Genomic DNA, 26336 nt, shown 5'->3' on the forward strand with positions numbered 1-26336 from the left:
AGTAAATGGCAGGGAAAGGTAGAGGATAAAATCAGTGGAAGACTGTTTTTTCAAGGAACCAATATGTCAGGGTGTTGAAAGGATCATCCATTTATGTAATTAAATCACGAAGAATTAAATCTGGGGTAGTGTTGGGGGGAGTGAAATGAGCCAAGAGCTAAACTTGTTGAAAACTGAGGGGGAACGACCCAGGGGCTTGTAGATTTTGTAGATGATAGCAACAATGAAGGGACAGAATTGATATAATTTGATGGCATGAGGCTCAAAGCTGGGGGGTTTTAAAGGAAAGCAGAGGGAGAAATGTCTGCAAGATGTAGTAATAAGCAAGGAGACCATCTACCCACCTCTACGACCAGTAATAGAACCGTGGGAGAAAAAACCACCTTGAGAGAGCTGCAGTGAAAGCACTGTCCTAAGAGAACAGCCACATTTCAGGGTTCTGGGATCCAAGTCAGCGTAAGAGGTATCTGACGCTTCAGAATGCTGAACCCATCTTCAGTAGGATGCCTCCTCTCAGCTGCCAGTTGTTCCTGGTGGCTCCAACTAGTTCAGTTTCTCCAGGGGATAAACAAATTAACAAATGAATGACTAGGGGGTGAGGATCTCAGGTCTAATTTACTTTACAGTCTTTCGAGTAATCATCTTGTTTTTAGTGACTAATGGAGTCTTTGGTGATATGTATTTTACCACCATGAAACAGAGCAAATTAAAATTATTATGAGATGTATAAATCAAATATGAGTTATATAGTATGGTTTGTTAATTTAGGTATACTTCAGTATTGGTGCCCCTTATTTGATTATCAACTTAGGCTGATGCTGAGCTTCCCACCCATTTTCCCTTCCCTTTAAATTGTCACTCTTTTCAAGTCCTGGCCTTCCTCCTAGGCCTTACCTGCTGATACTGAGCCTTTATATCTGAAATTCTACTCTCCATGGGGCATACCCAGTTGGATTCTCCTCTCTGGCTACCCTTCCTCAGACCTTAGAACAGGACCCCTTCATACAGCCCTGTGACTGAATTGATCTTTATGAAACCTACTCACTTCAATGAACTTTCTATTCTCCAACCGGTTCTTATCTACCACAGAGAAACTGTTATGAACTCAGACACGTGGGGGATAGTTTCTGTAGAACCTTCAAAACAGAGTAGTTGACTCTTCATATGGGCAGCCCAGAAACAATGAAATTCTCATGTCCTTACCCATTTTCAAAATAAGTAAGATGAGAACCACAATAGCAGCCCCCCAAGTACAAGGGCATCCAGTATATCCAAGGAGTTCAGCATTTCACAACAGAATCCCAAGATATCCCATATTAGTTTGCCAAATGATGGAAGCAAAGTTAAATTCCCGTTATCCAGGCTCACAGCACAGAAGATTCTATGTCTCCACTCCCTTTGTCCTCGAAGTCTCTCCTCTGGCAAACACAGGTATCTCTACTAGATCAGCCACACCCCCTCTTCCCAGCTTATTTCTCCTGTTCAAGGGTTTGAGTATGTCAGCATTGGAGTATGTGGATTCCCTGAAGAGTTAGGTTTTCTGTATTCATTACACATTGGAAGGCTACTCTGCCTCCAGTAAAAACAATGCCAGGATTGAATTCCCCTCTCTGATTTTGGTGGCTGGGATTTGCTGGTTAGGGGCATAGGTCCAGGAAAGAGTGTGATAAAGGTGCGGGAAAGAAAGAACAGGGCTTGTAGTCATCAGGCTGCTAGAACCTTGGGACAAGTCACTACCTAAAAGCAGGTAAAGACCCAGCTTTTTCTCCATTCTGGTCAGGCATCTGGCAGCCCCAGTCTTCTGAAACATACCACAACCCTCGAATAAAAAGGTCTCTGAGAAAATAGATGTCACAATGACCACATGCTTGACACCATGTGAGAAACAGCTGCCAGTAGGTCACTGACCAGACAAGTAAGCATAAAATAAGATAGTAGCATAGCTTAGGATGCACTGATAATGGAAGGAAGAAGTAGCGGCTAACAGAGGAGTCCAAGCTATAACACACAGACTAGTACGTCTCTGCTTTCTGATTTCTTGAGAACAGTAGCCTGCAGCTCTTCAAAGCTGCATAAAAAGCTCATAATTTCAGTCCAAATTAACGAGTCTATGTTTGTAGTGATGGCAATGAGTCAAAAAGAAACTACATTTTTTTTTTTTTTTTTTTTTGCAGTACGCGGGCCTCTCACTGTTGTGGCCTCTCCTGTTGCGGAGCACAGGCTCCGGACGCGCAGGCTCAGCGGCCATGGCTCATGGGCCCAGCCGCTCCGCGGCATGTGGGATCTTCCCAGACCGGGGCACGAACCCGTGTCCCCTGCATCGGCAGGTGGACTCTCAACCACTACGCCACCAGGGAAGCCCCAAAAAGAAACTACATTTGATTCACAATGCCATTTAATAAATATGTCCCAGAATCAAAGAATTTTGGCATTAGAAATGACTTTGGAAGTCTCCTTATCTAACCTTCCACCCAATGCAGAAATCTCTCTCCAATATTGCTCGGAAATGATCATCCCACCTTTCACTCCCAGTGAAAGAGAATTTAGAGGCAGTCCATTTAATTGTGCTAAGCAATTGTGTCTTGATACTACTCTGAGCCTTAGCTTTTCCATCTGCAAAATTGTGAACACTACTACCTTCTTTGTATAAATTAGTATAGTCCCTGGATTAAAGTAGATGCTTCCCTCCAACTGAGTCAGGATATGCCTCTCTGCAACCTCCACCTATTGGAAATGCTTGCTTTCTGGTGCCAGAAAGAACACTTTCCACATGACAACTCTGAAGACCATAATGAGGTTACCATTGCCCTTTTCTGGATGCTCCACAGATTATATATACACCCCTGTCTTACAAATGACATCTCCTACACACAGAGTCCTTGATACTTCTACATAGAGAATGTGCAATCAACTAAACACCAATATCATCTTCACAGGAATTTCTGTTAATCCAAGTTCTCCCCCACTGTGCAAGTGCAATAGATTTTTTTTTTTTTTTTAGTTTCTGCTTTGTAACAAAGTGAATCAGTTATACATATACATCTGTTCCCATATCCCTTCCCTCTTGCAATAGATTTTTAAAAAATGGAAGTCAGGATTTTTGTTTGTTTGTTTTCGGTACACGGGCCTCTCACTGCTGTGGCCTCTCCTGTTGCGGAGCACAGGCTCCGGACGCGCAGGCCCAGCGGCCATGGCTCACGGGCCCAGCCGCTCCGCGGCATGTGGGATCTTCCCAGACCACGGCACGAACCCGTGTCCCCTGCATCGGCAGGCGGACTCTCAACCACTGTGCCACCAGGGAAGCCCCAGGATATATTTTTTAAACTCTGTTAAAACAATTTTGTTGGTTTCATTGTATTAAGGTGATTATGAATCTTGATTCTGTTGCTCATTGTTTAAGAGTCAGATTGGTTAAGTCTTTTTACATTTATTATATTTAGAATAAATGGACAAAAGTAAGACAGAAAACCTTTTGAGGTGGAATGGTAATATCATCTGAGTAGTGGTAGAAATATAATTCTAGATTGTGATAACCACTGTCATAGGTATAGAATGTTTCTTGTTGACTATTTAATAACTACACTGTTTAAATACTAAAAATATTAACACTTAAAAGGTAAGTTTCTATCATCTGTAAAATGCAGTTATTTGCAACGTCATTTAGACCTTAACTTTAACTATATATTAAAGTTCATTCAACCCTCCCCCTTCCCAAACCTCTTATTTGTTTGAACCAAATAAATATTTCCTTTCTAAATAAATCAATATTTATAAAAAGTAAATTCGTAAATAAAATTTCTAGAAGTAAATGTTCTCTCACACACTGGGGATCCACCATAAAAGATTGTTCTCATAAACAGTTAAATCTTTGAGGGACTACCATAAGCCAACTACTTTACACAGGTTATCTCATTTGATACTGTGAAGTAAGTACTATTATCACTTCTGTTTTGTAGATTACAAAGCCAAGCTCACAGAGGTTCAATAATTTGCCCAAGGACATACAGCCGGTAAGAGGGAGCAAAAGGGCTAGTAGCAATGGAGGAAATGAGGACCACAAAGCCTTGTGTTCAGAAGATCCTTTAAGAGAAACACAGATGCAGCTGGGCTATGCCTGGGCTCCGCCATCTTCCAGGGGACCTGACACAAAGACTTTGTCAGACAAGCACACAGAGGGGAAGATTTCACTTTATTGTTACATTAATCTCACAAATAAACTCAACACAGCCAGAAACACTGAGCAGATAAAGTGCCAATGCAGAGGCCTGGCAACAGAAGGAGGGAGGAATCCAGTTCGTCTCCTCCATGTGCCCAGCCTGGAAAGATATTTCTATTATACAAGAGTAAGGGCAGCTGACATACCAAGCAACCCATCTACAGACACTTTGAGCTAAGGAATAGAAAATCTTACCAGGTGGGGTCTGTGCAGGGCAAGGAAATAGAAAATTCAGAAAACATTTTTTCCTTTAGGTACCTCTATCAAGCCTGAAGTTTAAAGCACAATTATTCGGTTAGTGAATTCAAATGGTCTGACTGCATGGAGTGAGATTATGATACCATAAGCTCAAATCACCCCAATTGTCTCTATTCCAAAACTGGAAAGTCACTGACTGATTTTCAGAGGCCAGAAAGATCACTAAAGGCCATCTGATCAACCCCCTGATGCCATATAATCCTGAACTCGAAGGGTCAAAATCAGTGGCATCTTTCTAGCACCTGAGAATTCCTGGCCTCACTTGGTCCACAGGGAATCTAAATAAGGATAAACCAGGCCAAGGAACTTCTAACATGCCTCACTTGTGGCCAAGAGTCAAGATTCAGAGTGGAACTTTCAACTAGGGAAGAGGTGAAGTATTTCAACTCAGTCCTAGGATGAGAAGCAGGCCAAAGTGGTTCCATGATAGGTAAGGGAGGAGAGTGGAGAGGCCTCAATGGAAAGGTGCAGGTGCCCCCATGTAAGAAAATGGGGGTAGTTTGAGGGGACACTGAAGGCTGGTAACATGGGATCACCCCTGCTGAGCTTCAGATGTGGCCTCCCCTACGGTGGCTGTCCTTAGTTTTCCATCTTGCTTTCTCTGTAGAAGCTGATAAGAAGGGCCTGGGGGTGACGCATTGACAACTGGCTACAGTATGGCTGCCTAGCTGTTCAAATGGGGGTCACGTCACCAGGTTCCTAGTCTTTAGGGAGCTTCTGAAAAGCTGAAAACATTCAGAGTTCCAAAGAGTTGTTTGATAGAGACAGTAGCTTAACGCTAGACAAGATTGTTGGTGGGATCTGGCAAAGTTTTAAGTAGGATCATTAAATACTCGAGGAACTGCTGCTATGAACCAAGGGTAGACTTGGGAATCTCTTAAAGGGACACCCACAGCTGGCTATTTTTCTGACTTCTCTGAGCACATCTCTGACCAAACTGAAGGGGAGATTCCATTACAGGTATCTATGTGCCCAACTGACACCCCAACAGAAAGGCTTCAAGAAACCCCATGACCTCTTTGAGAGGGTTCAGGAAATACTGAGGAGTCAGAAAAAGTTGCTGTGAACTCTTGGGCAGGCTCCCGCCCTGCCTCTTTCCTTATACCAGGACAGAACTGAAGAGCTTCCCAATCATCAATTCCCTGCCAGGAAGTTTCATTCCTGGCCCCCATCCCAGAAATGTTTCCCTAGGTAGGCTTTCCCACCAACTGATTCTATCCTTCTATTTTGGACCTGCTCTGGGTTTTTTCATCTCCTTTCCCCACTCTTGTTCCCAGCTACTTGAGTCTGATGCAGACAAATAACAGTCTAGGCAGGAATACTGACTGGATCTTGGGGTTATCAACATCTGACAATGATGCCCAGATTATTTACTGAAGCCTTCAATTCCATCTCAGAGAGTGGTTAGTGTTCTTCTGTCTGTGAGTCCTTCCTCCTCCTCCACTCCAAGACGTTCAAGGTGAGAAGCCACCTCATTCATCTTTATACTCATGGCTTTTAGGCACCAAGATAAGCACCTAAATGTGACAGTTTGGGTCAGGGGACTTCTAGTGGGCTTAGCACACAGGACGGAGGGCTACCCAGGTCCTCTGGCATCCATCCCCAAAACACAGCCTTCCCCTACCCTGCCTTTTTACAAACCCTCACCTCTTCATCCTCCTCTCAAGGCTTGATGCAACAAATGAGAATGAACATGGCCTTGGCCTTGGCTTGTCAGGTCTGAATTCTAGGTCCCCTCTGCCACCGACTCAGTATATGAGCTTAGACAATTCAATTGCCTCTCCAGACCTTTAAATGAAAGGGTTGGACTAGATTTCTCTGGGCTCTTTCAGATTAATTCATACTTGAGAAATCAATGAGTGAATTAGAAGAAATTCTAATTCTGAGCCATAGGTACCCTGCATCTCTTTGAAATAGCTGGAAGGAGGTAAAGGTCAGATTCCTGTTCACTATACACTTTAACTACAGGAAAAGAAGCAAGTGTATCTATGGAGAAATAGAACCTAGAAGCCCCTATACGTGACTAATAAAAGCAATTTCCTTGAAGAAGCAGAGAAATAGGCCACAAGTGGGACCTGGCAGTGTCAAAAAGGTCTATAAATTAAGTGATCAAAGGAGTAAAAAACAATGGCTATAACCAGACAAGATCTCTAAGCACAGACTAAAGTCTAGAGAGGTCTGGGTGGGAAGGACCCCCTGGAGCTTCTATTAGAGGGGAGGACTTGGTCCAAAGCAAGTTGCTACTGCATTTGGTTCAAACCCAGTTTTCTTAATCTGTCAACCTGGTATGTGTGCACACGTGCAGACATGCTGCAGGCTGCAGTTATGCTTCTGAAGTGCTGAAATGAGAAAGAAATAAAAGAAATGATACCAAATTCAAAGAAGTTAGACTGAAGGCAAGTACAATTTTAGTTTAAAAGCTACTCATCTTCCCCACCACTCTATGCAGTATCATAGTATGCAGTATCAATGCCTACAAGATATCATGTGGGCTATAGAGTTTTGTGGGATTGTGAACTCTGGGGGTGAGGAGGGGTATACTTGTGGTATGACTGAAAGTCAAAAGCAGGATACAGCTCAATATCCTGTGTGAGAATCCCTCCAGTTAATGACCAATGGATTTTACTTGACCTGACCCATTTGGGCACTCACTTGTCTTCATTCACGGAAACTGTCTCCTCAAAAGGGATTTCTTGCTTGTCTGTCTTCCCCATGATCAGCCGGTGCTTATCCAAGTTTATGATGCACTGAAAACAAAGGAGAATCACTGGTTACCGTCAATGATCCCACTATGGGGTCTCCACGTAAGAGGACCCTTGCCTCAGAGAAGAAGTACCGATGGGAATGTAGAATCAATCCTACCTTCAGGGATCGGAGAGTCTGGAGACCAAGGGACAAGTTTTTCTCGTTGTCCTCTAATAAAAAAAATTAAGATTTAACCATTTTCATGTTGGTTTAGAAGTCAGCCTTATCACCATTAGGTTCTATGCAACCTACCTTCCTTCCTTCCTTCCATCCGTCCATCCATCCATCCAATAAACAGCTGTTGAGCATTTATTATATTAAGTAATTTTCCCAAATCATTAGAGTTAAAAGGTGATAGAGTCAAGATTCAAACTGAAGTCTTTTTAACTCTAAAGGACAAAGGCCTTTGGACAAAAACCAGGAACTTAGATAGAATAGAGTACATGAGGGAAAGTATAGGAGTTGGTGGGAAATTATGAAGGGAATTATGGCAAAGGAGTAAGAGGATCTTGCCCTCTACCTCCAACTAGCCCACAGAAAGCTCTCAGGGGCACACAGAAATGTTTTCTTACCCCTTGAATTTTTTTATTCTCTGAGTGATTCTCAACATGTCTTGAATGTAGCTCAAGGCCCATCTGGTACTTCAGAAGGCAAAAACTGGGACAAGATTTATAGTAAAAAAAAGTGGAAACCTGGGATTTTGAAGAAGTCAATATTTACAGGCATAAAATCCCATGAGGGTTTGGTGGAAGGAGGGAGAGGGTTGAGCTTAGGGGTCCACAGGTCCAGTCCCCGATTCTACTCACCAACCACGGCTGCTGGGCAGTCCAGGTGGAGGGAGCCCAGAGTGATCACTAGGTGCTCAATCTGGCCCACTACTTTCAGATGTCGGGGTAGAGAAAGCTTCTCTCCTTCGTGCTTGTGAGATCTGACATGCTCCTTGAGTCTGCACCAGAGAGGAAATACCAGAATCCCCTTGGCAGAAGTTTCTGGTGGAATCTGGCAATGCCTACCTTCTGACACACAGCTGGAATTTTCCAGAGATTTCCTGAGTTAATTTACCAAAAAAAAATGCTAGTCTACATTTCTTGTTTCAGCACTTTATCCTAAACACGCCAGGAGATATAAAAAACTAAAGATTCAGCTCCTGTTCTCAAAAAGCTATGTCACTATCTGCACTGGTGGAATATGAGAGTTGACACACTCACAGAATCCTTTTCTGCATCTCAACATCCCCACCTATGTGCAAGGCAATTTAGTTAACATATCCTTTTATCCGTCTGTGGGTAACAGATCTCACAGAGGGCAGGTAAATCCTAATTTTAGAAGATGCTTTGTTCAGTGTCTAATTTTCTCTTTGTCTATTTCAGTCTATCCTCATCATTTAGTCTTAGGCCATAAGGATGGTGGAGGCAGGCACTTATTTGTTAAGTACATTGATATCGGCATCAGCAAGGCATATTGTGGAGAAAGTCCTAATTAATTTAACTTGTTTGTCTAGGGGAGGAAGGAAAGAACAGCACCAAGGTTTCACACAGTTATGTAAGCTGATTGGAACAGCTAGCACCGAGCTATTATGAGTTGGTGGATAAATACTTAATTATGGACTTTCTGTGCCAATACTTCTGCTTTACTCCATTTCCTCTCTTTTGGTGTTATAGCCCATCCAAAAGAAAAATCATTGCAATTTTACAGATGGTTATTAATTCCTCTGGAATCATGGCAGTCTTCTGCCTAATTATGCACCAGGACATTATTAGTCTTTCTGGAAACACCATGTTGCACCACAGCTCATCTCTTCACCACATAAAAAAGCTCAGGATTCTTCTCATAGGAGCACTTGTGTCCTTGGACTCCACCCCCACCCCACCCCGTCCACCGCCGTAAACAGCCATGCACAAAACCCACAGAGCCAGCTTCAAAGAGTCACAGTTGTGGTGAGGGGTGAGAAGGTAGAAATGAGAAGGAACAGAACATGTAGCAGAGGTCACTGATTATACACATCAAGACTTGTGCAAGCCCTGCTTAAGAATAGGGATATTTTGAAAGTAGCTTAAAATGGGCCATTATATCTACCCTAGTGATTGTTTCAATACAGAGATTTAGGCTGGGGAATGCTTTGTTGTACTTAGGGCTAGAGAAGTGGAAAAGGATATTGGGTTGATCCTCCCAATTCTGGGCTAGACCTCAGGGCCCATCTGGTACTTTGGAGGAAAGAGAAGAAGAAAGGAAATAAAAATACAGGTTGAGTGAAAAGGAGGAAAGATACAAAATGGTTTTCTCTGACTAAAAAAGAGGAAGAACCCAATTCCAGCTATTAGAGAACTGAAGATATTCAATATATGAGGTGTATGCCTCACACCCAGTCCCCAGCAGCGGCAGCAGTAAGATCTGATTTTATCTGTTATTTGCAGAGAGGAAAGGTACTAATCACCCCTGTGATGGTTCAGGACCAACAGCAATAGCAGCTCTATTCCACGGTCTGACTGATACTTCTTGGGACAGGCAGTGTGGCCTCCAGAAGGTCCCCAAGTAAGCTAAGGCCAAGCACCTCCCTGATTTTCCTTCACGCGCGTACACCACCAGGGCAGATCCTTCTAACTTGTTGTCTGGGCAGGGCACAAATCAGGATCAGGGCATGGCACGCAATGAGCCAAGGATCTCATACTTTCTCATTCCGGAGCCCAAAGGTCTTTGCTCAAAACTTAATTGGTGGGAGTTAATGGAAAGCCTGGACTTCAAAATAAATTCAAGCAAAGAGTGTATTAGCATGTGACTTCCAGCACAAGTGGCTACTTACCCCAGTCTGTCCACACAGGCTGAAGAGATGAGATTATACTGACAGCCTGTGTCAACCAAGGCTTTCACATCCTTTCCAGCACACTGTGGAGAGGAAACACACTGTTCAACCAGAGCCAGAGAAGCACAAGGGAAGGAGATCCAGAGAGCAAGCAGCGGATGTCATAGGAAAGGCAGGGCTGGAGAGCATCCTCACAATTATGGGTTGGTAGTGTCCCATCTTTATCCATTGCTGAGTCTCCTTTGAGGGGTTCTTTTTCCTGCTGAATCTAGAGCTTACAGAGGATCCCAAAGGACTTTGGGTATTTCATTCTATACACCAAGTGGCTCTTAATTGTGTGTGTGTGTGTGTGTATCACATACTCCTTTGCAAATCTGATGAAACATTTAGTCCTTTTCCCCATAAAGATGCACACGCATACAAATTATTGCATATATTTCCAGTGTTGCATGGAGTGCTCCCCTTAAAACTCATTTATAAATTCCATGATAAGACCCACATTCTATACAATTTGGAGGAGAGGTCCCCATTATTGGGATAATGGGCCCAAATCCTGTTCTCCAGAAAACCTGGAAAAGCTATTCTCAGAACATTACCTGGCAAGAAACCAAAATCATGTCATCATCCTCAGACTTCTTTAGCCCCTCAGACTTGGCATGATTGAGTTTGTTGGTCTTGGAGGCCCAAGGGACACGACTGCTTCGGAGCTTTGACAGGTTGGTTTCCATGAGGCGCCTCTGCAGAATGTTATGAGGTTGCTTGAGGAACAGAAAGCAGAGGCTTCTTAATGACAGGCCATTTCCCCCCTTCTCTCATTGTCCCCCAGGGGCTGCAGAAATAATGAAGGAGCTGCCCATAACTGAGCTCTACCTTTGCTTCTTATTTATTCTTCCTTCAAGTAGGGAACTTCGTGGGTATTATCAGAGCAGGAACTATACACCAATTTGTAGTAGGCAACCCTGAGTGAATGAAAGAGCAATGTGGGACCCTGGGAAAGGTGGACAGGGCTGATAGTCCATGGCTAAAGAGAACTAAGGGACCCTTGTAACTTGTACTACCGGGGCTTGCTGCTTTCCCTTCCCTTACAAGGCCATTTCAGGAGGAAAGTGGCCATAGTCTATGTGGAATAAATGTATCTTTCCAGGGGACTTATAGAAAGGGCAGCTAATTCTCACAGGCCAAAGAAACCTCCTTAGCACTGGTTTTCAGGACTTCTGTGTACTTCTATTTCAAGTCTCACTCCTCACAGTATTATCCTTTGGACCCAAATGCATGTGCCTTGGTGACTTGGCTCTCCTGTGGGCTGAGTTATCCATGGGTGGATGAGGTAGGAAGACAGGGATTCATACCTGCTGAATAACCCTCTTAGGAGACACACTTTAGAACCTGGCAGAACCCAGAGGAATCATCCTTACTGTTATCCTCTGGACCTCAAGGAGCATAAGGCTCCTCCTGCCGTGTGCTTGTCATCCATTCCCGCTCTCTTCAATGGGCCAAAAGTGGAATATAAAAGGGACAGAAACTGACCAAGAAGCAGGGGACTTAATTAGACCTTATATCTCTGCCAGGATACCTAAGGTTAGGAAGAAGAATGAGGAATATGAAATCAAGTCTGCTCTTTGATAGAGCTTAGGAGAGTTACTAGGGCAGATATATCTATGTTTTATTGTTTCTACTCAAAGTGGCCTCCAGAAAGTGTAAGCCACCTCTTAAAGTCGTTTGACCTGAGAAATTTCTATACAAAAGCATATTATTCCTAGTTTACAATAATATTGAAAATCCCTCAAAGGATGGAGTCTAACCCCAAGTTTCTATGTGACACATACTAGATGGCATTCCAATTCTAGGGGGGGAAGAGAGTTACTCCTAGAAGCCCAGAGCCTAGAACCTTCCCCAGGAAGTGGGTAGAAGTGCAGGAGGTCTTCATTTCCACCATATTACAGATTTCTGAGGAAGAATGGAGTCAGAGCCATGACTCGCTGTAACCCTGGTGAGGCGAAGAAATGGATTCCCAAAATACACCAATTCTTGGCAAGGCAGATTTTAAATTAGTATTCTTGGGAAAAGGAGAGAGAGGGGCATTTAAAAGAAAATGAGAGCTTCTTAACTTGACAAGGAGCTGGAGGAAGTGCTAACTTTGATTTCCTGATTGGACCCTGGGAGAATGCTTTGCTCCTCAAAAGAAACAGAAATTCTTCATTCTTATCTAACTAATGAGCCTAGATTCATACTAAAGCAGGTGTTTGTTTCTGTCAGGTCCATGCTTAGCATGACCAACTCAGATAAGCTGGATTTGTAGAACTGAAGACTGGAAGGGACTTCAAAGGCCATCTAAACAAAGCCCTCATAACCTAAAGTTTGAGGCTTTCCTTCTACAGTGGTCTTGCCCAACACCACTTTACCTGGTTATTCTGAATCTTGAGAGGAGTCTAATCATCACTGGACAGATCAGGCAAACGAGGAAGGTTCTGAAATCATTTTCCTTGAAGTCATCTCTCTTTGAATTTTCCTACTCTACTCTTTCTCCACAGGCTATACACATACTCAAAGTTCTCACACACTGGGAAGAAAACTCCTCCACAAACCCTCAGAGCCTGCCTCCTCAGTGCCATGTCCTAATCACAACCCTGCCTTAAACAATCTTAAAAAAAGGTCGAAATCACTAGTCTATTTCCTGACATCCTATATTTTCTTCACTGAAATCACTTCTGATCCCACAACACCAATAACGATCTCCTAATTTCCAAATCCGACAGACATATTTCAGCCTTCATTGTACTTGACTTCTCTAGGGCTTTCGGTCCCGCTGACTATTCCTTTATTTAGTATCCCAAAAAAGGTTCAAACGTAATACATCTTCAATATAAAATATTCAAATGTCACTGAAGTATATACAATTAAAAGGGAAAGCCTCTGCAACCCTTCAAACCTTCTCAGTTCTACTCCCTACAAAGAACAACCATTACATTTAGAAGTACATCCTTCCAAAAATTTTAACACATCTACAAACATAAATAAAAACAGGAGGGAGGGAGATGCATGAGGGAAGGGATGTGGGAACAGATGTATATGTATGACTGATTCACTTTGTTATAAAGCAGAAACTAATAAAAAAAATAAAGTATAAGGAAACTGAGAAAAAAAATAATAAATTATAACTATATAAAATGAAAATAATAATAATAATAATAAAAACAGGATCATACTATAACACTCTTCTAAATTTTTAAATTTTTGTTTAATATATGAAAGGCATTTTTCTATGTCAGTACATATAATTCTTTTCATTCATTTTTATGACTAGAAGTCTTCATAGTATAGTTCAGGAGTTGAAAATTCACAGCCAATAAACTCATATGAACCTCACAGATGCTCTTCTGTAGCCATTTAATTATGCCCTTATGTTTGTTTGTTTTAATTTTTTTTTTTTTTTTTTTTTGGCCACACCACATGGCATATGGGCTCTTAGTTCCCTGACCAAGGATCAAACCTGCACCCCCTGCACTGGAAGCGTGGAGTCTTAACCACTGGACCACCAGGGAAGTCCCTGCCCTCATGTTTTAAATGACAACGTAACTGTACATTTACCTCTGCTCCCAATGAAAATTTCACTAAAATGATAGTCAAGGAACAAGAAAGGCCTAAACCTACAAGAACAAAGAGAATAGTAAAGTAAGCAACAACAATAACAAAAAAAGAGATTTTGACAAAATTTTGGAATCTAAAAAGCAGACGAAAAACTGGTAACTGACCTAGACTAGAGAAAGCTAAGTGCTTCACACCATTTTACTTCATGGAACACTGGAGTGGCAGAGACTGCCAGTTGCTAATTAAAATCCATGATCTCCTCTTCTTTCTGGACAGATACCTAGATTATGTTTCCCAGCCTTCCTTGTAGTTAGGCAAGGCCATATGACTGAGTATGGCAAACAGAATGTGAGTAGAAGTGACACACACCACTTCTAGGCCTGGCCTGTAAACCTCTCCTGTGTACACTCCTCCATATTCTTTTCCACTTCTGACGGACTGGAATGGAGATGACCCTTAGGGTAACCTTCCTGGAGGTAACATGTTGAAGACAGAAGAGCCAGACACTCACTGTCAGCCTGGGTCTCTAAATGACTACATGAAAGAGGGCTGTCTTGTTGACCTTTCCACTAGAACTGTTACCTAAGAAAAAATAAACTATTATATTTGAACTATTTTATACTTGGGCGTCTAGCTGTAAAAGCTGTTTTCCTACTTAACCTAAAACCCTGGAAAAGCTGAGGAATTAGAGGTATTAGAACCTCTACAATTGGAGGGTATGATTAGAGTTGGAAAGAGATTAGTATAATGCCTGCATAAGACTCCTACTTGATCCAGACAACTGGGAAGAATGCCAAAACTTTATTCTTTTTGTAAGAGTAAATCAAAAGACTCTGGTTGGTTGACAGTTTGGCTAGGCTTAGAACAGATTCCTACAACAGCTAAGAATGAGGGTGGAGTGCCATACTATACCAGAACTGAAGAATATGAGTTGAAGGGCTCACATGGAGCCTTGCATAATGAAAGATACAAGACCCAAACCAAGATTTCACATCATTAAGAATTTCTGGAATATCATGGATGACAAAGATTCCAAAAGTTTCCAAAGAGAAAAAGATGATTTCAAATACAAAGGATTAGGAACCAGAATTACATAGGACTATTCAGTGGTAATAATGGAAGCTAAAAGACAATGGAATAATACTTTTAACAAATCTGACAGCACATAATTTCTAAACCTAGCCAAGCTATCAATTAAGACTCAGGAAAGTTATTTCCCAAGAATCCTTAAGCAGCTTCTGAAGGATATACTCCACCAAAGCGAGGGAAACCAACAGACAAAGAAAAAAGCATAGGATCCAAGAAACAGAGTATACAATAGAGAAGAGAAACAAGGGAAAATCTGAAAATGGTGTTGAAGGAAAAGTCCAGGATATTGGCTGTGCGGTGGGCCTTGAGAGCAACCAGCCCAAAATGAAATGGGAGGATAGAGCATTCCAGGAAGGATGTCTCCCAGAAAAAAAAAAGAACCTGCTAGATCATCTGCAGTTTTAAGGTACTTGGAGGAGATTTCAATTTTATATAGAAAATTAAAGGGAAAAAACTAGGCAATTATTAATTTTGATAAAAATAAATATTTGTATGAGAAAGGAAACATAATTATGGTACAGTATTTGACTCAGTTGTGAATAATATGAATACAGTCATAATAATGTAAGCAGTAAATGCTGATTTGACCCAAGATAGCTATTTAATTGTTATTAACATATTACAATATTAATATAGTAGGAGAGGGGACATGATGGGACGGTATAAGAGAATTAAGGAACAGTTTAAATTTTTTTAAAGTTTCAAATTATATACATGTGTTTTTTGATAAAAAGTAAATTTTAAAAATATACATTAAGAAAGCATACAGACACAAGAAAAGCCAACTTATGATGGCTTAAATGGAGGTGTATTTTTTTCTCACATAACAAGAAGATTGGAGGTAGGCAGTTGCTGGCATTAATTCAGCAGCTTAACAATTTCAGGGCTACTGTTTCCGTAATTCTCTTGGATATTCCCTCAGGGTCATATGATGGGTGCCCCAGCTCCAGGCATTACATCCACATCTAAGGAAGGAGGAAGGAGGAAGGGACTCTGTGCCATCTATCCTTTTTATCAGGAAAGCAAAAGCTTTCCAGAAGTTCCCTCAGCAGTCTTCTGCCTGTATCTTCTTGGTTAGAATTCCCACAGCCACTTCTAACTGCAAAGGGGTTTGGATGAATTTAGCTTCTGCGTAGAGGAGTCAGGTAGATAGAAAAGGGCTGAAAATGGGTGATGATTTAGCCAACTAACAGTGCCTGCCAAATCATGCAAAAACTGAAGTGTGTGTACATGTGTGCGCATGCACGTACATGTGTGCACACACACGTACACGCACACACCAACAATGTAACTTAGGCAGATGTAATGTCAGGTTACCCTATAACCAACCACCTTAGCACCTATTTTTTTTACATCTGCCCTACTTTCTGCATTTTAAAATAGCACATCATCTATAGACCTATGAGTCTGTGGTACAAACATACCTCAGTTTATTTAACTACTAATGGACATGTAGATTATTTCTACATGTTTGCCATTAGAAACAATGCTTCAATAAACTCAACATTCCATTTTTTTGAAACTCTCCTCCACTGGCTTCTAAAACCACTTTTCTGTCTATTCTGCATCTGTCTCATTTATTGGCTCCTTTGTCTCTGCTCATTTCCTAAATGTTAGTGTTCCTTGTTGCTCTATCTTAGATCCCTTTCTCACTCTACAAAACCTTGTACGGCAATCTTATCTGCTTTCATTGCATAAATTACTACCCTTATGATGATGACTCCATCTCATGCCCAGCCCTCACTTCTGAGTTTCAGACCCATAGAACCAACCGCCTCTTTGAACTTCTCCACTTAGACACCCCACAGGCACTTTCAAACTTAACTTGTCCCACTGATCTTTCCCACAAAACTTGTACTTTCTCCAGTATTCTCCATCTTGGTGAGTGAAATTTTGCCTCTTTAACACCCTGTAGTTTCCTCTCCACTTCTGCTGTTATTGCTAAGTTCAAATAATCTCCTAAGACATTATGTTCATGTTCTCCTTCCCCTACAGTGGCTCCCTTGCCAGCTGTATGAAACACAAAATACTCAATTTAGCATTTAAGATCTTCCACTAATTCATCCTCCTTCCCAGTTTTATCTTTAATCCTCCATGAAGGCGTTCTACTTTAGCAAAAGGACCACTTATCACATACTACCTTGGGCAAATCACTAATCTCTCTAAGCATTACTTTTCTCTCAGTCTCACCTTCTTCATCAGTAATAAAAGAGGTTTGAGCTCCAAAGTCCTGTTCTATTTTAACATTCTGGATTATTCCCTTTACACCAACCTGGTAAAATGGCATCACTACACGCCCATCCATTCTTGATTCTTTTCTTTTCCTAAACTTCCATCCCAAGTATAGATAGTCCCCAACGTACAATGGTTCAACTTATGATTTTTCGACTTTGTGATGGTGCTAAAGTAATACACATTCAGTAAAACTGTACTTTGAATTCTGATCCTTTCCCAGGCTGGTGATACGCAGCACAACACCCTCTCGTGATGCCGGCAGAGGCAGCAGCCGCAGCTCCCAGTCAGCCTCATGACCAGGAGGGCAAACAACGGATACACTTACAACTATTCTCTACCCATACAACCATTCTGTTTTTTCACTTTCTATACGGTATTCAATAAATTAGATGAGATATTCAACACTTTATTATAAAATAAGGCTTTGTGTCAGATGATTTTGCCCAACTGCAGGGTAATGTAAGTGTTCTGAGCACTTTTTAAAGATTTTTTTTTTAATTTTTATTTATTTATTTATGGCTGTGTTGGGTCTTCGTTTCTGTGCGAGGGCTTTCTCCAGTTGTGGCAAGTGGGGGCCACTCCTCATCGCGGTGCGCGGGCCTCTCACTATCGCGGCCTCCCTTGTTGCGGAGCACAGGCTCCAGACGCACAGGCTCAGTAATTGTGGCTCACGGGGCCAGCTGCTCCCTGGCATGTGGGATCTTCCCAGACCAGGGCTTGAACCCGTGTGTCCTGCATTGGCAGGCGGATTCTCAACCACTGCGCCACCAGGGAAGCCCCTGAGCACTTTTAAGGTGGGCTAGGCTGAAATACGATGTTCAGTAGGTTAGGTATATTAAATGCATTTTCAACTTAACAATATTTTCACCTTACAATGTGTTTATCAGGATGTAACCCCGTCATAGGTCGAGGAAGATCTGTACTGTTTGCTACTTCCTCCAAAACTTACCTGGTATCGATCTACTTCTCCTCACCTTTACTACTTCCAATCTCACACAAGCCACCATCATCTCTTATCTGTGCTACAACAGCCTCCTAACTTATCTTCCACCTCTTCCTTCACCCTTCTCCAAATCATTCTCTACACAGAAACCAGAGTAAGCTTTTAAAAATATAAGTGAGATAATACATTCCCTTACTCAAAAGCCCTTCAATGGCTTCTCATTTTTCTTCAGACAAAATTCAAACTTCCTACCACGGTCTAGAGGGCTCTGTGCCATCTGGCCCCTGTCTATCTTTCCAACCTCCACATACATACCATATATACACCACTCTACCCTTTATTCATCCACACCTCCTTGCTCAAAAACTCTTTCCCATTCTAATGCCCTTGCACCTGCCATTCCCTCTGCCTGAAATGTTTTCCCCTAATATTTCAAATAGGTAGCTTGATCTCATCTTCCAAGTCTCAGCTCAAATATCACTTCCTCAAAAACGTCTTCCCTGACCATACTATTTAAAGTAGGCACTCCACTTCTTTAGTTGCTAACATATACCACTATTCCTTTCAGAGTAATTATAAGTTCAGAATTATTTCGCTTATCTAGTTGTTTATTATTTCACTCCCCCACTAGAGTGTTAATTTCACAAGGGCAAGGACCTTCATTGTCTCGATCACAGCTATATCCCCAGCTCTTAGCATAATACCAAATGAATAAATCTCTACCCTTTACTTCTTCAAAAAGCCTTTCTTGATTAATATCATCCAGTTCTTTCCTTCAGAATCCCCTCAGTACTCGTACATTACATAGTTTGTACTACTTGCATTCTCATTCCTTGACTGTTGCTTTGTAAATATGCTTAAGTGGTTTATTTTTGTTTATTGAAATATTGCCTTTCCAAGGGCTATCTTCTACTTTCCAGGTGTTCTTCAAGATACACAGTATTAGTTAGGTGCTGCAGGTACTCTGGTGGCCTTTTGGACATAGCTATGTCATCTTCCTGACATGGATCCTGCTTTATGCTTTAGCTCAACAAGCCAACACTAAGCAGTCATAGGTTCTCTACTGTTCCTGCAGTGTGACTGCTAAACCCTAACCAGCATTTAGGCATCTAAATCCTAAGCGGGCAAACTCAAATGTGCTGCCTTTATCACCATCGGGAGCTTCTGAAAGAAATGGGCACAGTGGGCAATGCTGTATTACAGGTAGACATAGCTGAGGTTCCTCAATCTAGAAGCCAGTCTGATTAAATATCTCTTCTAACCAGGCTGTAAAGTGGGAAGAAAAGTGAGGTGAGAGGAAACAGGCTATACTGCAGGATACCACAGAATCATGACTTGAGCAAGAACTTCTAAGGCCACCTTCTCAATCCCTTTACCTATGCTGCACTGAACCCAGACAGAATCAAACTAATGGGTTTCTGTGGTCCACAGAATGGATCAGACTGGAAAATAGGAGAAATTATAGAAGTCTGCTTTCTTTGTAGCATTTACTCTCAGAGGAGAAACCCAAGGTTTCTAGCTTCCAATAGAACTACAACTAGAACCACTTAGAAATAGGGGTCAGCAAATATGGCCCACAAGCCAAACCCAGCCTACTGCCCATTTTTGTAAATAAAGTTTCATAAGAACACAATCAGCCCCATTTGTATTGTCTATGGCTGTTTTGCATTACCTCAGCACAGTTGAGTAGTTGACACAGAGACTGGCCTGCAAAGCCAAAAACAATTACTATCTGTTCCATTACAGAAAAAGTTTGCCAACCCTTGACTTAGAGTATTGTTTAAACTATATATGCTTTGGAGTCAGACAGAGCTGAGTTCAAGTTAGTAACCACCTTGCAGAGCTTTTGTGAGGATGAAATGAGATGGTTTGTACGAAGCATTTAATACCGTGTCAGGTATAAAGTAAGCACTCAGATTTTAATAATTATATGTATGTGTACATATGTATTTTAAATTCTCATGCTCGGCTTAAAATTGAAGCTGATTACCATTCACTTTTTTTTTTCTTAAAAAGGGCATGAAATCATCTTACTCCACTTTCGTCCTCACGTACACTTTGTAGACAGACATGGGCTCCTGACTGACTCTCACTTCAAGCCCAATATACACGTCTCTGTCTGGTCTTGGAAGTCTAAAAGGGCACTAATATCTGTGCCTTCTCTTCTTTATTTACTAGCTGAATATACAACACGTGACCCTTTCTACACCACAGGAACACAGACAGATTGTCCTTAGGTTTACTGCTGCTCAAAATCACATGGAATCTACCTAAGGCAGTCTTGTCACATTGTCCCAGAACTTCTGTGTTCTCTTTGCCTTTACCTTATGACCCAATAGACATGTTATTTCAAAGAGAACAGCTTTATTGCTGATTGCTACCTGCTGGTGTGAGATGGTGGTTTCTCAACCACCCATGGCAGACTGCATTTTTGTTACAAAGGACTCACACAAGAGCAGGGACTTCAACCAGATAACCTGTAAAGTTCTTCTTACTCTGAGGTTCTATAGGGCAAAATCGAAGCAGCCTCCTCTCCATATAATCTCATAGTCAGTTGACTCACCAGGGAATGATGAAACTCTAGTCAGATGTTGGTCACCATCACTACTGTCACACCAGACCAGAGTAATCACTGCTTCCACTGAACTCCTCTAGCGCTTATTGACTATAATATCTTGACAACTACCATAGGCTTCCTGGTTGTATTATCTACATTTTCGTGGAACTATCTATTCAACATACATCTACAACTGAATAGCTAATAGACATCCCAAACTTAACTTCTTCAAGAATCAAATTCCTCTTTTTTTTTTTTTTTTTTTTTTTTGCGGTACGCGGGCCTCTCACTGTTGTGTCCTCTCCAGTTGCGGAGCACATGTTCCGGACGCGCAGGCTCAGCAGCCATGGCTCACGGGCCCAGCCGCTCCGCAACATGTGGAATCTTCCCGGACCGGGGCACAAACCCGTGTCTCCTGCATCAGCAGGCAGACTCTCAACCACTGCGCCACCAGGGAAGCCCCCTGATTCTTATTCCCTATCCCTAACCCACTCCTCTTGTATTCTTAGCCATCTCAGTAAATAAGAAACTTTATTCTTCCAATTGCTAGATCAAAAACCTTGAGGTCATTCTTGACTACTCTTTCTTTCAGATCCTTAATCCAATCTCTCAACTAAACTTGTCAGCTCTGTCTTCAAAATAACCTGAGAGTCTGATCTTTTCTTGTCCCCTTCACTGCTAGCACACTGCTCTGAGCCACCATCATCTTTCGCCTGGATTACTATCTAACAGCTTCCTAACCAGTCTCCCTGCTTCTACTTTTGCCCTCTACAGTGAAATCCACACAGTAGTCTACTTTGTGAAGTAAGTCATGTCGTGTCACCCCTCTGCAAAAAATTTTCCAGCAGTTTCCCATATCAGATTAAAAGTCAAATATCTGTACAGTGATCTATAAGGCCCTAAGTAGTTTGGCCTCCCACTCTCTCTCTGATGTTATCTCCTATCGCCCTCCTGTTGCTCACTTTGCTCTGGCCACAATGGCCTTCTTACAGTTTTTGAATCACGCCAAGCACACTGACAATTCAGGCCTTTGCACTTGCTGTTCCTTCTGCCTAGAACATTCTTCTCCAAGACATTTTGCTCTCTCATTTCCTTCAATATCTCGTATAATGTAGTCTCATCAGACAGGCCTTCCCCGACCACCTTAGATAAAATAACAGGGTTCTACTCCATCCTGCCCTGGCCATTACACTCCCTATTCCCTTATCCTGGTTTAGCTTCTCCATAGCACTGATTACATCCTGATATATTATACATTTACTTGATTTATTTTCTGCCTTCTCCCCCCCCACAAGAATGTAAGTTCTATGAGGGCAGGAACTCCGTTTTGGTTCACTACTATATCTTCAATACCTAGATCATGCCTGACATGTAATAAGTGTTCAATAAATATTTGGGGAATAAATTAATTAATCAGTCCTATCCTTCCCCCTAATCTATAAATTCATTGTACAGGTAAACTTTGCTGTCTTCTTCTTTGTGGTCCTGGCACCTAGCATTGTGTCCTGAACATAGCAAGTGTTCAAATAATGTTTGCTGTAACTAGGATTTGATCATGGCTCTGGAAATCTTCAGTTTGCACTAGATCCTGATGTTATACTGGTATTTCATGCTCCTCTTCTAAGACTCCCAAGTTCTCTGGTCCAAAATCTATAACATTATGGATGTCTTGTGGCATTATGAATAACTTATCTACAGGATACCACCCAGGGCTGCCCTCATTGACAGAAATTCTGATCAGGTAGATTAGATACTAGGAGTACAGGGCTAGTCATTTCGTGGTCAGTTGGCTTTGCTGTGTTACACCATCCTTCCCCCAGCCTTCTCCTAATTCTAGTGAGTTTTGCTAAAGCATCTGGCTAGAAGCAGAATCAATCATAAATAGGAAAGCAAAACTGTCTTTCTATTGCTGAATAAGTAAGGATATAGCCTGATGGTCAGTAATATTATCATATAGGAAAGACAGCCTATTATCCCATGATATGACTTTTTAAAAATTAAAAAGTCCTTACCTCAATGAGAAGAACATTTATGAACCTGGTAGCTAAAACAAAAGAAATTAGAATACGCAAAACTCCAAGAGTGATTTTTTTCTCTACCCTCATCAACTTGAAAAATAATAATAAATGAAATAAAATATTACTCACTCATATCTCTGATTTTGGTTCTTAATCTAATACACAAAAAAGAGCACAAGATAAAAGGACAAACAAAATAAGTCAGCCAGACATAAGAAATAAAATTAATTTCCACAGTAGACTTTGTAGCAGCCAACTACGCACAAACAGGAAAAGGGCAAAGGTACCTCCCTAGGGTCAAGAGAACAAGAACACATTTGACTGCCTATGGATGCTCTTTGCCCATCCAAAAAAAGTTGGCAGGCTGGATTCAAATAGTGAATGTTACAGAAACAGCATGGTAAAAGGTAGATAATTCAGAAAACTCAGCAGTATAATTCTAATATAGGTCACTAGTATGAGGAAAACAACCCACAATCTTCTCACTGGCACAAACCCCAGAATCAATTAAAACTAATTTGTCCTTTCCCCCCTATCTCCCTCGGGTGCCATCCCTTCCCTTTTCTTGTCCCTCTTTTATTGAGTTTGTACTATAGATTTATACAGTCAATTTTTGTATCCTCAAAAATTTCACTTTGGTGAGAGAACACTGAGTCAGCACTGGTCTATACTACCAGATTATCCATAAACTGAAGTGATATAGTATTTCTAAGGTTATTTCTAAGATTATCCTGATCCAGCAGCATAAGTTCCAAGAAAGCTTAAGCATGCCACTTCACCCCAGTACTCAGAGCTCTCCCAGCCCTATCTCAGTCTGCCTTGGCATCTGTGACCTGTTCTAGCTCTTCTGTGCAATCACTTGCACATTACAGGTGTGAGAATAGTGCGAGAGGGACATCAACTCATGGCAGTGGGGGGAGGCAGGGGAGAGAAATTGTGAACCATGGTTCAGGGTCTCACAATAAACTGCTGTGTGTCACATCCACGGCAATAACCTGCTTCCTGAGGAAGCTTCTTCCTTCCAGCCTAGTGCCTGTGTTCTATGCTATCAGCGCCTGTGCGGCTCAACTAAGACAGACTGGAGTCAGAAAAGCAGATGGAGTTCTTCCTACACAGGATGAAGCAGTATAAAGAATGCCAGGCAGAAGAATGGAGAGGCAGTTCCTCAGGGCTAGGAAACTTCTTGACATCCCAGGACAACCACATGTCAATCATATCTTAAATCCAGCATGAAGGGAAAAAAAATTCCACATTGTACGTATTTTCCTATTACTGTTTATTGGCTGAGGCTTCCAGGAACTAGGATTATTGTGGCAGGAACTAGGATTATTGTGGCCTGAAGGTAAGAAGACTTGAACCTGATTTGCTAAATGAATCTAGACTGTAGTAAAGTGAAAGGAGGGAAGAAAGACATTTATCGTTTTTCTAGGAATACATTTCAGTCACTCACCACTCTGAGTTAACATGAATCAGATTAACTATCCTGTGGCTTGTGCAGGTAAAATACCTTTTAAAAAACAGAGCAGGATAATTGAGTAGACATCCCCTGTACAATAAATAACTAAAAATAATTCTCTATCACAATGGGGGAGGGCAAATCTGACCTTGGGATCTATGTGTCATTAGAGTTGATTTAAAAGAAGAAGAAGAAGAAGAAGAAGCAGATTCAGCAGCTCTGCCCTCCATACGCATCTTGTGGCGGGAAATGGCAATTTCAGTGGCCCAGGCTGACACTCCCCTTCCCTGACAAATTAAACATTCCAAAAGCTCAAAAACTACTGGAAAAATTAAACAAAGCATCTACTTCATTTAAAAGACATTTAAGTAATGCTTCATAAGTTATTGCCTAGATGAATAAAGTGATCGTGAAATTCAAGAAAACAAGTTAAACTACAAGAAAATTCCAGATAAAACGACAAAGCTAAACATCAATTTGGTCCAGTGACTTAAATATAAGAGTCAGATACAGTTCTTTAAACTAGTAACCCTTAGGCCTCCTATAGATAGAGGACAGTACAGTCTTTGAACTCAGACCTCCAGTCCTGGAGTTTCTCCTTCTTAATGCCAAGAACAACCCTGCTAGAAAAAAAGACTGCGCCAGCCCCAGCTCCAGCTCCACACATCAGCCGGTTGAGCAGCTGGGGCAGCCTGGCCTCCTCCCTCTATCCACTCTTTGGGGGTGGAGTAGCAGGAGAGGAAGATGATGAAGAGAAGTTTGGGGCTCAGGAAACCTTCAAGGTCCACCCTTTTTCTCTCCCCGCCCCCTGCCCTCCTGTTGGAAGGTCAAAGGTAGATGAGACCAAAGTCAGACGGAGAAGTAGATTTTGCATAGGGGGGAAATGGATTCAACAAAAGTCAAGTGGATCTGGATGTGGTGACTGCCCAGAAAGCCCCCTTCCCACTTCGTTCTCTCCTTCTCACACCACTTAGGAGTCACCTCTGTCTGGGTCACGGGCCCGGCCAAGCAGCCTGGGAGGCAGCGGGAGCTACCCTGGCTGCGAGGCTCAAGCCCCAAGCAATCAAACTCGGTACTGCGGAACATGGGACGGAAAGGGGACCTGAGGGCAAAAAGGCAGGGCTGGGTCTCTTCTACTCCAGAGGAGAGACACGAAGGGAGGAAGCTGCGCTGAAGGGAGGGCGAGCTGGAAAAGCTACGACGGAATCCCGAGAGAAACTAAAGCAGGGGGGTGCTGGATGGAGAGGAATCCGAAACAGAGCAACAGCGAGACAGCCGACAGCGGCCGGCGGCCGGTGGGGGCCCGGCCGCTGACTCAGTGAAAGCTGCAAAGGGCGGGCCCCGGGAGCCCTCACAGCGCGATGGTGACGGGGCGCCGCGCGCGGGGACCCCGAGGCGGGCGCGGCCGCGGGGGCTCACCGTGTCCTTGGACGAGCCCAGCTTCTTGAGGCCGTCCAAGGGCAGCAGGTCGGCCGAGTCCTTGTGGATGAACTGCACGGCCTGCTTCATCCGGCGCTGCTGCCGCAGCGACGCCCCCTCCCGCCTGTCCGTCTCCTTGCGGCCGCCCTCGGTGAGGAGTCCTGAGTAAAACATCGCTGAGGCGCCCGCGGCCCAGCGTCCCGGTCGCTCCCCGTTCCCCGGCAGCCCTCAGCCTCGAGCTTCTCCAGAGCCGCGAGAGCCGCGCGCCGCCTTTTTTTATAGCCGAGCGTGACGTCACTAGGAGCAGCCAGTGTACACGCGGGGGGCGGGGCCCGCACAGCGCCCCCAGCCTGCGCGCTGCTTCCCAGCGTCGCGGGCCGCTGCCCACCCCCGCACCACCCCGCTGGGGCACAGGGCCGGAGAGGAGTGGTGCTGGCGAGACTGACTCCGAGCGCCAAGGTCTACCGCGGCAGCTTTACCCAAGGTTGGTCCCTCGCGTTGTGGGTGCCCCGCATCCCCTGGACCGAGATGAGGTGTGCGGAGGCCAACGCAGGAGCGGCCTCTCCCACGGCAGCCGCCGCCACCTCCTGGTCCCCGCTCACCTGTCCACGCCGTGGCCGACCCCGGGATCACCGACAGCCGGGCCATGCCCCGAGTCCTGCCGTCTGCGCCGCTGCTCGGCTTCACCAGTTCCCACTTTCGCGCCCCTCCTGGAGCCCTAGCGCCCAAAGCCCCGGCTCCGGAGGACCGGCGGCGCGCTCCGAAGTTGGATTGCTAGGGATTTCTCCAACTTCAGATCGGTCCCCACCCACCAGGCTCACGTGATTGGGGAGGGGGCAGCCCCTGCGGGCCAGCCGGAATCGGCCTTCCGGGGACCCTCCCTCCTCCCTCTGTCCGCGGGCCCAGGACCCGCGCATCCGAGCCGGGGAAGCAGAGCTTGGTGGATGCCTGCGGGTCACCCTGGGGCTGAGGAGTGGCGAGGGTCCCCGCCTCCGCGCGACTGCACACGAGT

At 43.3% G+C, this 26336-nt stretch overlaps 1 protein-coding gene across 2 annotated transcripts; it reads right to left on the reverse strand.

The window, feature by feature from the left end:
* NRIP3 (nuclear receptor interacting protein 3) lies at positions 1-25564 on the reverse strand. Of its 2 annotated transcripts, none has more exons than XM_060104460.1 (7): positions 25325-25564; positions 10616-10777; positions 10020-10102; positions 8026-8165; positions 7337-7389; positions 7127-7221; positions 1-555 (listed from the first exon to the last, which is right to left on the reverse strand). In XM_060104460.1, the coding sequence occupies exons 1-7, from the start codon at positions 25496-25498 to the stop codon at positions 549-551; spliced, it is 714 nt and encodes a 237-aa protein (XP_059960443.1). In that variant the 5' UTR covers positions 25499-25564; the 3' UTR covers positions 1-548. The 2 variants fall into 2 exon arrangements, with proteins under 2 accessions (XP_059960443.1, XP_059960442.1); XM_060104459.1 differs by lacking the exon at positions 1-555 and adding an exon at positions 4171-6813.
* Positions 25565-26336: the final 772 nt, after the last annotated feature.

Source organism: Mesoplodon densirostris, chromosome 7 (assembly GCF_025265405.1).
Source record: "Mesoplodon densirostris isolate mMesDen1 chromosome 7, mMesDen1 primary haplotype, whole genome shotgun sequence".
Taxonomy (NCBI): domain Eukaryota; kingdom Metazoa; phylum Chordata; class Mammalia; order Artiodactyla; family Ziphiidae; genus Mesoplodon; species Mesoplodon densirostris.

Excerpts from the sequence above, each read along its gene's own strand:
- NRIP3 (XM_060104459.1), bottom strand. The coding sequence starts at position 25,498 with ATGTTTTACTCAGGACTCCTCACCGAGGGCGGCCGCAAGGAGACGGAC. Across the intron at positions 10,103-10,615 it reads TGATTTTGGTTTCTTGCCAG|TGTGCTGGAAAGGATGTGAA; the intron begins GTAATGTTCTGA and ends TCCTCTCCACAG. Across the intron at positions 8,166-10,019 it reads GCCTGTGTGGACAGACTGGG|ACTCAAGGAGCATGTCAGAT; the intron begins GTAAGTAGCCAC and ends TCTCTGGTGCAG.